A 13,597-nucleotide genomic window follows, 5' to 3' on the forward strand; every position below is an offset into this window, starting at 1 on the left:
TTGGGGTCGTAGGGGTTTTAATCTTAAACTTTGCAGGTCGCTGAATGTTTCCAAGCCATTACATGTTACACTTATGCTCTTAAAAGATTGTCTCACAATAAATCTGCTGTTGCTACAGTTCATTATAAACCCTGGTCTTGCAGACACACCATTTAGCTTGGCTCCCTTCAAAATGATATTATCAGGTAATTTAATATCTGCTTGCAAACACAGAAACAGGTGAGATTTTAAAGGCTCTGAAGCACATGTACTTACCCAATGAAGGATTACTCACCTAAGCAAGGGCTGGGAGGTTCTAGCCCTCATATGGTATTTTCCCAAATGGGATTTTCACAAATTGCATGCATCAATCACCATGGTCATCTTGTTGCTGTCTGGACTGTTTTATGCTATGTAGTACAGGTCATACTGATTTTAAAAACAGAGAATAAGAATACCAAACAATTTTAAAGAGCAATCTGAGGAACATTAGGGAATGGGCTTCCAAAGGTGACCGGGGAAAATTACACTTCATGAGGCTCCTCAGCAGTTGTCATCATGCTGTTGCCACCCCCACACCTGAATAAGAGGGCACACAATGCCATGTGGCAGACCTGAATTTGAGTGATAACAAAAAATTTAATAGATTTACTGGGTATTGAAAAAGTAGTGGGAATTATTCTTGCTTGTTCCAGGCCTCAATTTTCTTCTCAGTTTCTTCCTGTGCAGGCTCACAAAAGGTGTATGAAGAGAAAAGGGAGAAGGCCTGAGTAACTTTCACCTAACCAAGCAAAATGGTATTTTACCTTTTACACAGTTATTAATCCCATTTCAACCATGTTACTTCAAACATTTAAAACAGAAGTCTGAACAGGAGGAGTAAGCAAGCACTGCCCATTTCAAAAGTATGATTGCAAGCTGATAGCTACCAGACAAGGAAATGTGCTGGAATTATTTTGCTCCAGTAGCTTTTGTTTCTTTAGGCTTCTGTAGTATTGCTTTCTCCACTTCTTTTGCTCATTTCAATCAAGATACCAGTTGTTTGTCCTGCAGGTGACATGACTAGTTTGCTGCTACCCTGAGGTAACAAGTTTTAGCCATCTGCATAATTAAATCTCAAGGCATTTTAGACCTCTTCACACAGAAACAATACAAATCAAGGTGAAGAAAGGAAAAAGAAATTAATTCAAAGCAAGGAACAAGAATTGCATCCATCACCAAATTCCTCTTTTCTATCCTTAGGAAATATTTTAATTGCAGATTTCATTTTTATCTTAAATATCACTGGATCCTTCATTATTCTCAGTGTAAAGTGTATTCTCTTCACATTTGTTCTTAAGACAATTGCTGAAACTACTCCTCTTGATTTCTATTAGTAAGATACAGATTGTCTTAAAGTTGTGATTCCACTTTTTCTAGGTATATTTTCAAGGTCTGAATCCCAACATAGATCCCTGGAGTCTTTTACCACCATGAAAGCTTCCTCTTGGAAGCTGAAGAAAATAAATCATAGACCTGGGAGGGATTGTTTTCTGTTTGAAAAGTTCTTTTGCAGTGTTCGCATGAGCAACTGTCCTATGGTTGCAGTCTGGGTATATGAGTAGTCCTCTCTGATCTGGAATACCCATTTTGCAAGTGCCTAATTGGTCATGTTGTCTCCTTAGTAAAATGAAATTACCTTCCCTCTTCATAATAGTAGTGCAAGACATCATAGTGAACTTCTGTTAGCTCAGAAGGTGCCTGGATCTGTGTAAGTAATTTTGACATCTCCTTTCATGCTTGCCTGGCAATCCTGATTTGGTAATCTGCTGATGGCAGCAGCACTTGTGTCTTTCTCAAGAGCCAGAGGAACTAAAACTTACACCTTATCTTCCCTGCTCCTCAGCACTTTCTGATTATGAAGGTACTCAATGACGATTAGATTTATCAGATGCTTCTTGTTAATCTGAGCTTTCTGATCACAGGGAATGAAAGTCCCTATAATATTTAAACAATGTGTGGAAAGACGAGATCTCTTGTCCCAGGCAAGTCAGTTGTCCTTATTCATATCATGTCTTTGTACAAAGGTTCTGGCCCACCCTGAAAGAAATACTGCCTTTCTGTAAATATACCCCATCAGGCTGATGGATAGTTGGATTTTTCATCAGATCAAGAAATCTAAGGTAGCAGTGCTGAAACACTTGTCTATTGATTTACTAGTAAGCAGATTTGAAGACTGGGTCTGAATTATCTTGAAATTCGTAAGTTTAGATACAGGAACTAACCTCTTTCACCTTTTCAGCACTGTGTGAAAGGGGGACAGAGAAAAGTATTAAACTAGTGAGTGATTATCAGTAACTTCTCAGTCTCACTAGTGAGGAATTTGCAGTTCTTGCTAGCCAGTATTCAAGGCACATACCATCTAATTACCAATCCCACCCTGGTGTGAGTGATTTGTTCAGGGAGTAGGAGGAGGACAAGGATTGGGAAACATGAAGTATCATTTCCTACTTGCTCTGTAAAATTTGCGATGAGCTAGTCTCTTTTTAAACCCGCATCAGGCACACTGCCAGTGCAGGAACTTCCCTGGACGGGATATTCCACAAGCCCCAAACCCTGCACTGAATATGAGAGATTATTTCCTTGTTTGTTTTCATGAGTCACTTGTTTAATCTTGTCAGCAGATCTATCTTTCATGGAAATGATCTCCAATAAACTAGGGAATGGCATCCAAACTGGTTATCAATTTACATTGCACGGATGTCACAACAGCATATGGCCTGTGAATTCTTTTTTTTTTTTTTTTTATTTCAGGAGACATGCAAATGTGGGAAGTAAGTTTCCGATTGCATGAATTTGTAGCAAGTAAATTTATTGATACAGTTTAACTGTTTGTGCTCTCTTAACTTGAACAGTTGGAACTCAAACAGTAATGGATTTTGTCCTTTTGCAGCTGCTAATTGAGCAGAAGGCATATGACAGGGAAGTTAAAGACAGCATATGGAGGTGTTCTAAAATATAGTTGCTTTGAAGTGGCATCAAAGATCCTAGTTCACAAGGCTGTTGCAAGGTGTGGAGCATACTAGCAGCACCAGCCATGTTTCATCTGGTGCTCCAGAAGCCTTCCCAGTGCAATTACTAGCATTGGGAAAGAGCTGCTGTGTGGCATATGCATATTGTAATATCACTGCCCTGTAACCCTCTGAGGTAGGCTATGTTAGGCTAATGCAGTTCTGATGTCTCTGCATACTCTCCAGCCTGTGAATAAGTCATGATTCATGCTCACTGAACAGCCATCATGTAGTATCAGATGGTCCTGGAAGACAGTATGATGGTCTGCCAACCATGAAATCACTGACACAGAAGGATTTCAGAGTTAGGCCAGATATCTGGTTAGTGCCCTTATAGTTGTTGTTGCTGTTAGCTTTGTTATTGTCAATGGGTTCGCTAAATGCCAGGAACATGCTTGTAGCAAATGCAGTGGAAACACAGTCTTTTCACCAAAGAGCTGTAGAAACAGAAGACAACGTAAGCCCTGCTGAGATGCAGAGCAGAAAGTTAAGTTGGATTGCTCTTTTCCCTAATTTAATACTTTTCTTTAAATGATGATTCAAAGAGGACACTGTCATGCTTAGAAGCACTGTGGAAATGAGTCTCCAACAACCATTTCTGTCTAGATAGATCAGGTTTGTGTCATGTCAGCTTTCCAGATTCCTGAGCAATAAGTATCTGAGACTATCGCAGGATAATTCTTTAGAGGTTTACACTGATCACAGTAAACTTTAGCCAGTATATAAAACCCTGTAGTCTATCTCTTCAGTAATCTGGGATCCTGCAAGGGCACAACACTCATTGTCTGATGTGTACCCTGACTCACCTATGATACAGAGTCAAGTTTATGGTCCCAGGCTTTATCATCAAGGAGTATTGCATTTTTGGTCCAAGATATTGGATAGACCATCTGACTTTTTACCAGAAGAATCTATGTAAGATATCCAAGCACTCCTGGATGGCCACCTAAGAGCATAAAGTTAACACCTGCAGGAACTAACAGCTGTCCCAGATCTCCTTCTTGTTCATTCAACTTCACACCATCCTTGCATTGTCTGTCTATATCCAGCAATATCTGTACTGAAATAAAACACTGCCAAATCAATGCATTGCATTTTTTGAACTTTTCTTCTAGGAGCAGACGAAGGGAAGGCAGAGTCCCACTGCAGACATTAGTCATATTGTCTTAAAACATTCTTTTGAGGAACATATCTTATGCCTAGCCAGACACCAGGATACTGAGTAAATATTACAGAGACGTTAGTCATATTGCCTAAAACACTATTTAAAGCAGTAAGTATACTACGGTAATTAAAACAATACAACGCAACTAAGCACAGAATCTTCCCATGAGACAGGATGAAACAGAAACACAGGGAGAGGAAATGCTAATTTCTCACCACTGACAGTGTTAAGGGCCTAAGAATTGGTTCCAGTGCGATCCCTGTATTGAGTTGATGAGAGCAGTAGGTTATTAACTCTACCTTATTTTTTGATATCCTAAATATCCTTTGGCTTTGATTTGGGTACATTGCAGTGATGCTCATGAGCGAGATGAGTCCTCAGAGAGGTCACTTTTTTGATTCTTCTTACTGACTCAAATCCGTGCTCTCTGTCACTGAATACAATCAAGGAAATGATTGAAAGGAGGCAGTATCTTAAGAAAGCCCACCTCACATTTGTTCTAGGGAGTTTTTCTTATACTAGTGGAATTATTTTTACTTCTTAATACTGGATAGAATTCCACCTGAAATAGCCTGAATACTTTCTTTTTCATTTGAGTCAAAAGTCATCAGTCTATCCTGGAATAAAACTGATTAAATGGCATCCACATCCCATATGCTGCTTTGTACAAACTTTTACAGCTTTTATTTTCCTTCTCCTCTTATGTAACACCAGTGTAATCCACATTCACCTGAAAATCACACAGGGAAGACAGGAAAGAGGAGAAGGGTGCAAAGGGCTTTCCAGGAACAAACCTCACTCTGGGAGCCGCCATCCCACCATGTGCATCAGAGCCCCAGCATGCAGACCTGTACTGCCCAGTCTATGTCCTAGCTGATGGACTGGTTTGGACCTGAAGTACAAAAACCCCTTGAGAAACCATCTCTGCCTAATGTCCTTCAACTGCGTAATGTCTGCAGTGCTCTGCGAGACAATTAAATGAATTGTTTTGGTAACAAGCACTGAGAAGAGCGTCATCTCCAGGACTGCATACGCACCCACAGGAAAACTTGTCCACTGCTGGCAGCCTTAAATACCATGGAGGGAGGTGGGAAGGACAGAGGCTGGACCATGGCTTGCTTTCCCTTCTGCTCAGTATTTGGAGCGATAAGCATGCTCAAAGAAAACAATTCTAATGAACTGCTGGGCTTGGGGGCCTTTATGGAGCTGCACTCACCGCCTCATGTCCCATGCCAGTTGCTCTTTCACGTTGCTCTTTCACTGTGTTCATGCAGCAGCCAGGTCCTTCCTAAAGCACAAAAAGGACCATGAATGCTAGGTCACTTGACACAAACTGGGGAAGACACCCCGCTACGGGTCAGAAGGTGTTCACCTGGAGCGTCTATGTTTTGGCTGAAATCGGGGCAGTGTATGTAGCCCTCTTCCTTACCCAAGTCCATCTGATCCACTCTTGATCCAAAACGGTTTCTAACCAGGCTGCACCCCTGGCTACCCAGACTGCAGGCTGCAGTCAGTTTAGGAAAATCAGGAGGTGCGTCACACGTGCAAAATGGTGCCAGACTGCGGGATCGCCATCACTGCCCCTCGGTTTTGGAGTTCACCCATGTGCCTCCTCCGCTGCTCACCAGACAGCTTGCCTGAGCACCTGCCGAAGCTCTCGCTCTTCCTGCAGGCACACGGATGGGAAGGAGGAGATACAATGACACTTTGAGGGGATCTGTTGTTCGCTTCAGAAAGGGGGACAACATTATTTGCTGTCTGTACTTAATTTACACTATCATACATACTGCAGGTAGTTTTTTTTCTGTTTTTATACATAAAACTGTAGAGACATTTTTGCCCTTCCCAAAGGTAAATATTTTCTGTTCTTGAATGTTCCATGTTGCTTGTGTAAGAAACTCAGAAAGGTTCAGATGTCGTTGGCATCCCCCATGGGGTCTCTTGTGAGAGCTTTTGTCTGTGTCATAGTATATAGCAATGACAAGCTGTGTCTTACGCAAAGGGGTGTTCCTGTTACTTCTTAGTCGCAGAAAGATCTTTTACTCTTTTCTCTGGTTTTTCTTCTTTTCTTCATTTCTTTCTATTGTTCTGCTCCTGCATTACCTACCTTTTTGTCAGAGCTCATTTCTGTAATGAAGTGAAAGCAATATGGATGATCTACAGTCCGCCATCTCCCAAATAATTGCTGTAGATATTGCCCAGTATTTGGCAAGGTTTCATGGCAGTGAACTGACTGCATATTTGAGAGTTATGAAATTAAACTGTAGGCTAAGCTTCCCGAAGGTCTGCTGAACTGATCCTTCACAGAGAATTTCACTGGCCAGCATTTACACTTTATGTTTTCTGTGCCTCCAATTTCAGAGACCACTTTCAGCTGGAACAGTGCGTGATTTTGATTAGTACTGAAATGGGGACAGAAATGCTTTGAAGTAATGAAAAGCTCTTGTTTGTCCTCACTCCATGATATCAGTATAAGAATTAATAAAGGCAAGAAAGCAGTGGAGGTATGAGGCCTTTAAAAAACGAGCCTTTATACAATCACCTAATCACTGCAAGCAGCTATGTAGTTAAAAGTCAAAGGGCCCTTTATTTGTTTGGTTGCTCAGTTCATTCAGGCCAGTTCTCCCTGTGACACTGAAGCACAAACACTGTTTTATTATTACAAATCAGCTAATAACCATGAAATCCTTAGTGAAATATTAAAAAGCACAGCAGGGCAGGAATGTCCCACAGTGTCCATTAAAACTACAGGGAAAAACATACACTCCCTTCCAAAAAATGAAACAGTTCCAAACCCATCTTATCATCTGCATAGTTTCTTATTTAATTTGGATATATTATACCTTGACACCAGCTGTATGGCATGCTTTCTTACATGAATATTGCATGTGTGAAGGGAAATTTGTCCCACCAAGACCCCTCGGTACAAACAGATGGAGGAGAAATTCCTATGCTTGTACAGGATCCCCACCTTATCAGGTGGGAATGCATAAAAGATGTGCATAAAATGCACGACTCTTGAAATCAGTGGGGTCTGTGTGAGTTAAACTTGTTTGTAATTGCTAGATGCACGTGTGCGTGTGTGCTCACGTGCATACGTGTGTGTGTCTGTGTGTGCGTGTGTATTCCTGCAGCTGGATCAGTATCCCTCCTAGCTTCTGCTCTTGCTTCCCATCCGAGAGGAGGGAAACCAGTTCACTCCACCGCAAGTTGCATCTGCCGATATCATGTGCACCTACTGTATTTTTCAAGGGGGATGTGAGGAGCTAATTCATGTTTATGAGACAATCTGAGAACCATAGATTCAGATTTGAGAACCAGTATTTTATTACAGGGACAATGGAAGGTTTGGTTTTGTTTTAATATAAGATCAGTTGCAGAAATGATGTGGACACCTGTGAGACTTTGGCAAGGAGGGATTACCATGGTGGTCTGTTGACTGAGTCTAAAGTATGTCTTTTTTCTTTTTTCTCCTTCTCTCCTCCCTGCACCCGTGTCTGCATATACAGGAGCTAACGCATCTGCTCCCGACCAGCTGAGCCTAGCATTAGCCTGGAACAGAGTAGACATCGCCCGCAGTCAGATCTTTATTTACGGGCAACAGTGGCCGGTACAGTATATATACAGCATCTTCTACTGAAAACACTTTAAACTCTGCACAACATTAAATCCATTCTGTTGGCGGCAGTGGTTTTAACACAGTTTAAAATATACTGAGTCATGCTCCCAGCCAAACACAAAGTTCCCATTCACAGCTACTGAAGGCAGGCGCGGTTACAAAAATGGTAATATGTTCGCTTGTTCAAGGCAATGGTGACATCTAGCGATGCCTTAACACTGAGAGACCACACCTTTAAAGAAACGGGACGCAACACATTTATACTACCAAGCAATGATTCTGCAAGCTGAGAAAATCAAGTATCAGTTTACAGCCATGTTACAATGTTAGGCTATAAATTAAAGGAAAGGCAAAACTTCTTTTTTTGCTCTTCAAGCAATATGCTTTTATATACAGATACTGAATTTAATGATGATCAGACATCAAAAATGTGCTGCACAAATGTTGGAGGTCATCAAGTGGACCACGAGAGCTGACCAGCAATGTTACCACAGAAGTGCTGTGGCTCCAAACCTGAGCTGGTGTTAGTTTCGTGCCCAGTGCTGCTCTGCATCAATCTGCCTGCTTCACGTCTGCCCCGTCCTTTGCTCCATCTGCCAGCTGTGGGGACAGGCTCCCTGGCCAACACCGTTCCCCTTGGGGGCACCGTGGGCAGAGCTTCTCTGCAGGAGTGGGAGAGCTGTAAATAGAGGGGTTATTGAACGCTGTGTGGGACAGAGGAGGAGCAGTCAACTCCCAACTTGTGCTGCAGTTCTTACAGTGGTAGAAGTCACCCAGAAAAAAAACCAGAAGGACTCTGTCTCTACCTGTAGCTCCTTAAAGCCCACCATATCTTCGTTCAGAAGGTTTAATTGGATCACAATATTCATTACTGTGACACTTGTTTTGTCACTGTCACGAAAATTTCATATGCTATCATTACTTGACCATTTACAACTCCCCTTGGAAAACTTATAACAAAAGGAAAAGTTTCTGTTTAAATATCCTTGCTTTAAATGTAGTTTCTGGAGCTTGCTGCCCCTTAAAGCTAGTTTCAAAAATCCTTGCCTTTTCACTTATGGAGTGAACAGGACTGTTTATCTTGTCTTCAATACTGGGCATAAGTATGCATTAAAACATAGGAGGGATTTTAATGCTACTAAACTGACATTATCGTTATCACTCCATCACCACTTCATAGCAAAAATGTGCATAAATGCTGCAAGGTGCAATCATTTTGCAAGCTAAAAGCTGGAAGTATGAGATAATTTCTCATCCTTCTAACTCCTCCCCACCTGCAAGAGAGAGAAAAGGAGAGATTTTGCATAAGAAGACCTCTTGCATTTGGCCCTTCAAAGAAATGCTAATCTCTTTCTACTTCCTGGGTGTCAAAGTTTCCCTGAGTTTCCACACCATGAACTGAGGAAAAAGCTAGTAAAGACAGAATTAAAGTCAGTGTTTTTGCACATAACAAATATACCCAATATAAATACAATGTTTGTCAGGAAAGCAAGAAATAAAGATAATGAGATGGTGAATAGTGTGGAGGTGTGGTCACCAGTTTCCTAGTTTCCAGTTCCTTGGTCCTAATCTGGATTTCCTAGAGTATGTTAATCTTAACACTCTGACACTCATTTTTTAAATGCTGCCCTGAATCAGAGAGACCACTATAGACTAAAACTGCGATTATCCCATTTTAAGCTTAGCAGAGCAACCCTCAGAATTTTGTCAGGATTCCCTGCTTGTGCCAGGGTGAACAGACCAGCCAGGTACAGCCTGTGATGCCCAGGAATGGCCTGAATTAATCACTTGCTTTGCAGGTGGGCTCCCTTGAGCAAGCAATGCTGGATGCACTGGTGTTGGACAGAGTGGATTTTGTGAAATTACTCATAGAAAATGGAGTAAGCATGCATCGTTTTCTCACCATCTCCCGGCTAGAAGAATTGTACAATACGGTAGGGCCAACCTAAGGCAAATTTTCTATCTCTATATTCATTGTTCTAGCTCCCACTCGTATTACAACGACGTGATGATGCACAAGGCAGCCAACACCTGCTGCAGAAATTTTCCATGTTAGAAGTCCACATTGTCTCTTAGCTTTGTCTCTCATATAATAGAACATGCTGTATCTTGCCCACCTAATCTGCTGTATGGATTTTGTAAGACATGGATTAAGCCTGACACAGTACCAGCTGATTTCTGGTCATTGTAATTCCAATATGATAGACCTGAGACTTAGGCAGATGGCACTGGCTGGAAGACAGTAACTGGCAAGTTAGGACCTGTAGGATGGTGATATATAACTCCTGACAGTATAAGCCCTTATGGTTTCAGAAAAATATTGCAACTGTTAGTCAAACTCAGCCAATAGAAAATGAATAAAGCAAACTTCTTGAGATAATATTCTGAATTTAAAGGTGAAATCTGATGATTTCAGGAGGTCTATTACAGTGAAGGACTTCCCCATGTCCTCACTGAATGTTCCAAAAATGATAGTTTTGACTTTTAAAAGCCTCTTTGCAAGTTTTATATCTTTGCCCTTAAAATTAACATAAAACTGCACAGGTTCAAATTGCTTCTGAGTTCTCAACTGCAAAACATATTCCAGCATTCACATCATTATTGCCTACCGAGAGAAACCAGTAAGTTCAAATTGCCTAAGTGTCATGGAAAAAACATTAGAGCATTGTCTAGTTCTTAAGATTGCTTCTGTCTGTTGGAGGGAGTTTGTGGTGTAGCACATAGCCCTTTTCAAAAAGTTTTTTTCTGCCAGTACTTTCCAAAGCCCTGTCGTCAGAAGCTGCCACACTGGGCTGTTATCCAGAGATGTTTCACACAGATGGTGACCAGAAGTCAGTCTTTCAAAAATATCAAATACGAAAATAATTCATTAAATTTGTGCAAAATATAGAGGAACAGGTATCCGTGCCACCCTTGAGACAGTTTCCCATCTGATATTTGATCAGCTTAAACTTTGCCTATCAACTACCGTCTATGTATTAGGAACAGGAAGTCTATGAGCTTTCTTGCTACAGAGATAAGCATTGTAGTTCTTGTACTAAAGCCAGTTTTTAAAGGGAGTAAATCTGAGGAAAGTCTTCAGTTCTACAGCTAAAATAAGGCTTTTTTGAACAGATTTATTCTGAGCTATAGAAATCACCATAAATTATTCATGCAAGAGTTCCAAAAGACCCAGGCTACGAAACGCCTAAACTACCAAGTATGATATATGACCTAATGCATCCATACTAGCCTTAGCACCAAAAAAATTACAAGGCCATTTAAAAAACACCAAATTTCAACATGAACCTTGAGAGTGACCTGGGAAGCTACAAACCAGTGAATCTGACTTCTGCCATGGCAAATGTGCAAACATGCAATAAAGAATAGAATTAATAGACAAGGGAATCAATTTTATGTCAAGAAAGAGTTAACCAGGCTCTGTAGGAAAATGTTAAGCCTTAGAAATCTATTACCATTTCTGAAGTCAACATGCAGGAGAATAAGCATGCTGCACTTGGTCCACCTGTTTTTGCAAAACCTCTTTGACAATATTTGAAAACCTCAAAGGTTATTAAAGAAATTTAGCTGCATGGCTTTAAAAACTGCTTGAAGGATAGAAAACAGAGAGTAGGAATACATGGTCTGTTCTCACCACAAAAGGACATTATGACCAGGGTCATCCAAGACCCCGTCCTGGGACCACTGCTGTTCAGCCTGTTTACAGATGATCTGAAAAATAGTAACTACTGAAGAAACGATGTTTGCAGGTGATTTAGCATCACTCAGGGTAGGCAAGCAGCATATGAAGAATCGCAGGAAAGTCTCATCATGCTCAGTGATGGGGTTACATAAAATTAAGTGTTGGCAAGTGCAGAGCAATGTATATATGGAAACACCGACTCTGCACATATGCAGTGGTCTCATCTGTCATCAGTTACAGCCAAGGAGACCTCCCAGAACAGTCTCTTAAATATCAGCAACAGTCAAAAACACAACAGACAAGAAAGTACTTCTCCACGTAACATATAATTGAAATTGTGGGAGTCTACTGCAGAGTGTTTTGCATGTCAGGTGTAGTCAAAAGAAGATTGGACAAATTCACAGACTGTGCATGCTGTTAGTGGCTCTCAGACGAGGCAGCCTAGATGCAATGATGTCAGGCTCAGGGGCTCTCTGAGCTGCCAACGGTGGAAGTGGAGATCCTGAGTGCAGAAAGCCTGACCCTTAAGCAGCTCTTTTTCCTTCCACTCTCTCCCAGAGGCTGTGCATGTTGTGCTGCGCTCCTGCTTTGCCTAAGCCAGAAGCCTAATCTGGTATATAGGACCTTAGCTATCATCCAGTATGTCAGTTCTTGCAGTTTTCTTACTGAAGGGTTTTGTACAAAAGAGAAGTCAGGTGAAATAATGCTCTTGTAATTGATTTTATTTTTTTAATTGATAACACTGTACAAATGAAATGCTCTCAGTTGCCTGATTTTTAAACTGCTAAGGTGAGAAAGCCATATCAACATTTACATCTTGCAGGCCTTTGGACAATGCGAAACTATTTTATTCTTCTTTATTTGTCCTTTGCAGAGACATGGACCATCCAACACTCTGTATCATCTAGTCAGGGACGTCAAAAAGGTAAGAGTCCAATAGACGGTAGGTTGGAGATAATGCTGTGATTGCTTTTTGTAGCTAGATACAATCTCTGTTTTGCATGAGCTTTCAGTCAGAGCCTTCTCCTGCCCCTGCCATTACAGAATGTCCTGTTTGTATGTACCAAATATGAACTTTTTGCATACAAAGCACAATTAGCAAGTTATTTGGCTTGCTTTCTCTGTGGTTTTAGATGCTTGGGTAATAGTGCTTCTGCTAGCATACTTGTAGGCTCTTACATACCATATGGATTTATGTTGTTATCTGTATTTTTCCATACCTGCAACTATTGTCAAAGCTAATTTCCATGTTGTTAGTTTATTTCCAAGCCTGTAAAATAGCCCTTATCCTTGTGCTGGATCCTAGTTTGTTGAAACAGTTCGTCGTTATGTGTTCTGTGGTATATTGTAGCCATCTTCCTCAGCAGAAATATACGAAAAGAAGTAGTACAACTTTCCCCTGCCCCCTTATCAAGTGAATTTCAAGCACCTTGAATTATAAAGAGCCATTAGGAGGGCAAGACAGAAACACAGAAAAGTATAGTGACAGGAAGGAGAGACCAAATACCTTTAGCAATGTGTTCAGGATTAAAAGTGTTACAGCAGCAGCAATGAATGAAAATCCCTTATCCTCTAAATATATGGATCAAATAAGGAGATTGAGTCTGCAACTGACCTCATCAGCTTCAGTATTCTCCCAAAGCATGTGCAGATTACAAACTCGCACATTACATAAGTCGGACCTCAAGGGTAGCATACGTGAGAAAGGAGATTTCTGTACATGTGACTAGATAGCAGATTGAAAAAGGAATGGAGATTTTTTGTAAGAGCACAAGTTTTGGTGGTTTCTTCTGTCACTGACAGCTGAGTAGAACTGAGGGCAACTAGAGGAGGGGAGTGGCAATGCTTCATATAATCATCTTTCTGTTAAATAATGCTACAGAATAACTAGGAGTTATATTTAGGGAGGTTCTGGTGGCTTTGTTTGGTTAGTGTGTTGCATGGCATCATGATTGTTCATTATATATAGTATATTAAGTGACCATTGGAAAGTGTGAAACGCCTACAGAAGAAACTGAAACTGTTCTTATCCACAAATCCCCTTGGATGGAGCAGAGTAAAGCTAGAATGCATTTAGACTGGCTACTTCTCTTGAAGTCCAA

At 40.9% G+C, this 13,597-nt stretch overlaps 1 protein-coding gene across 4 annotated transcripts in view; it reads left to right on the top strand.

Moving 5' to 3' along the window:
• Nucleotides 1–13,597, top strand: part of TRPM3 (transient receptor potential cation channel subfamily M member 3) — a 284,603-nt gene that overhangs the window by 214,653 nt on the left and 56,353 nt on the right. For all 4 annotated transcript variants that reach the window (XM_075526387.1, XM_075526389.1, XM_075526386.1 and 1 more), the window contains exons 10-12: nucleotides 7,704–7,804; nucleotides 9,613–9,747; nucleotides 12,370–12,420. In XM_075526387.1, coding sequence (XP_075382502.1) covers nucleotides 7,704–7,804; nucleotides 9,613–9,747; nucleotides 12,370–12,420 — 287 coding nt within the window. The remainder of the gene's footprint in view (nucleotides 1–7,703; nucleotides 7,805–9,612; nucleotides 9,748–12,369; nucleotides 12,421–13,597) is intronic.

The sequence above is a fragment of the Mycteria americana genome, chromosome Z, assembly GCF_035582795.1.
Source record: "Mycteria americana isolate JAX WOST 10 ecotype Jacksonville Zoo and Gardens chromosome Z, USCA_MyAme_1.0, whole genome shotgun sequence".
Taxonomy (NCBI): Eukaryota; Metazoa; Chordata; class Aves; order Ciconiiformes; family Ciconiidae; genus Mycteria; species Mycteria americana.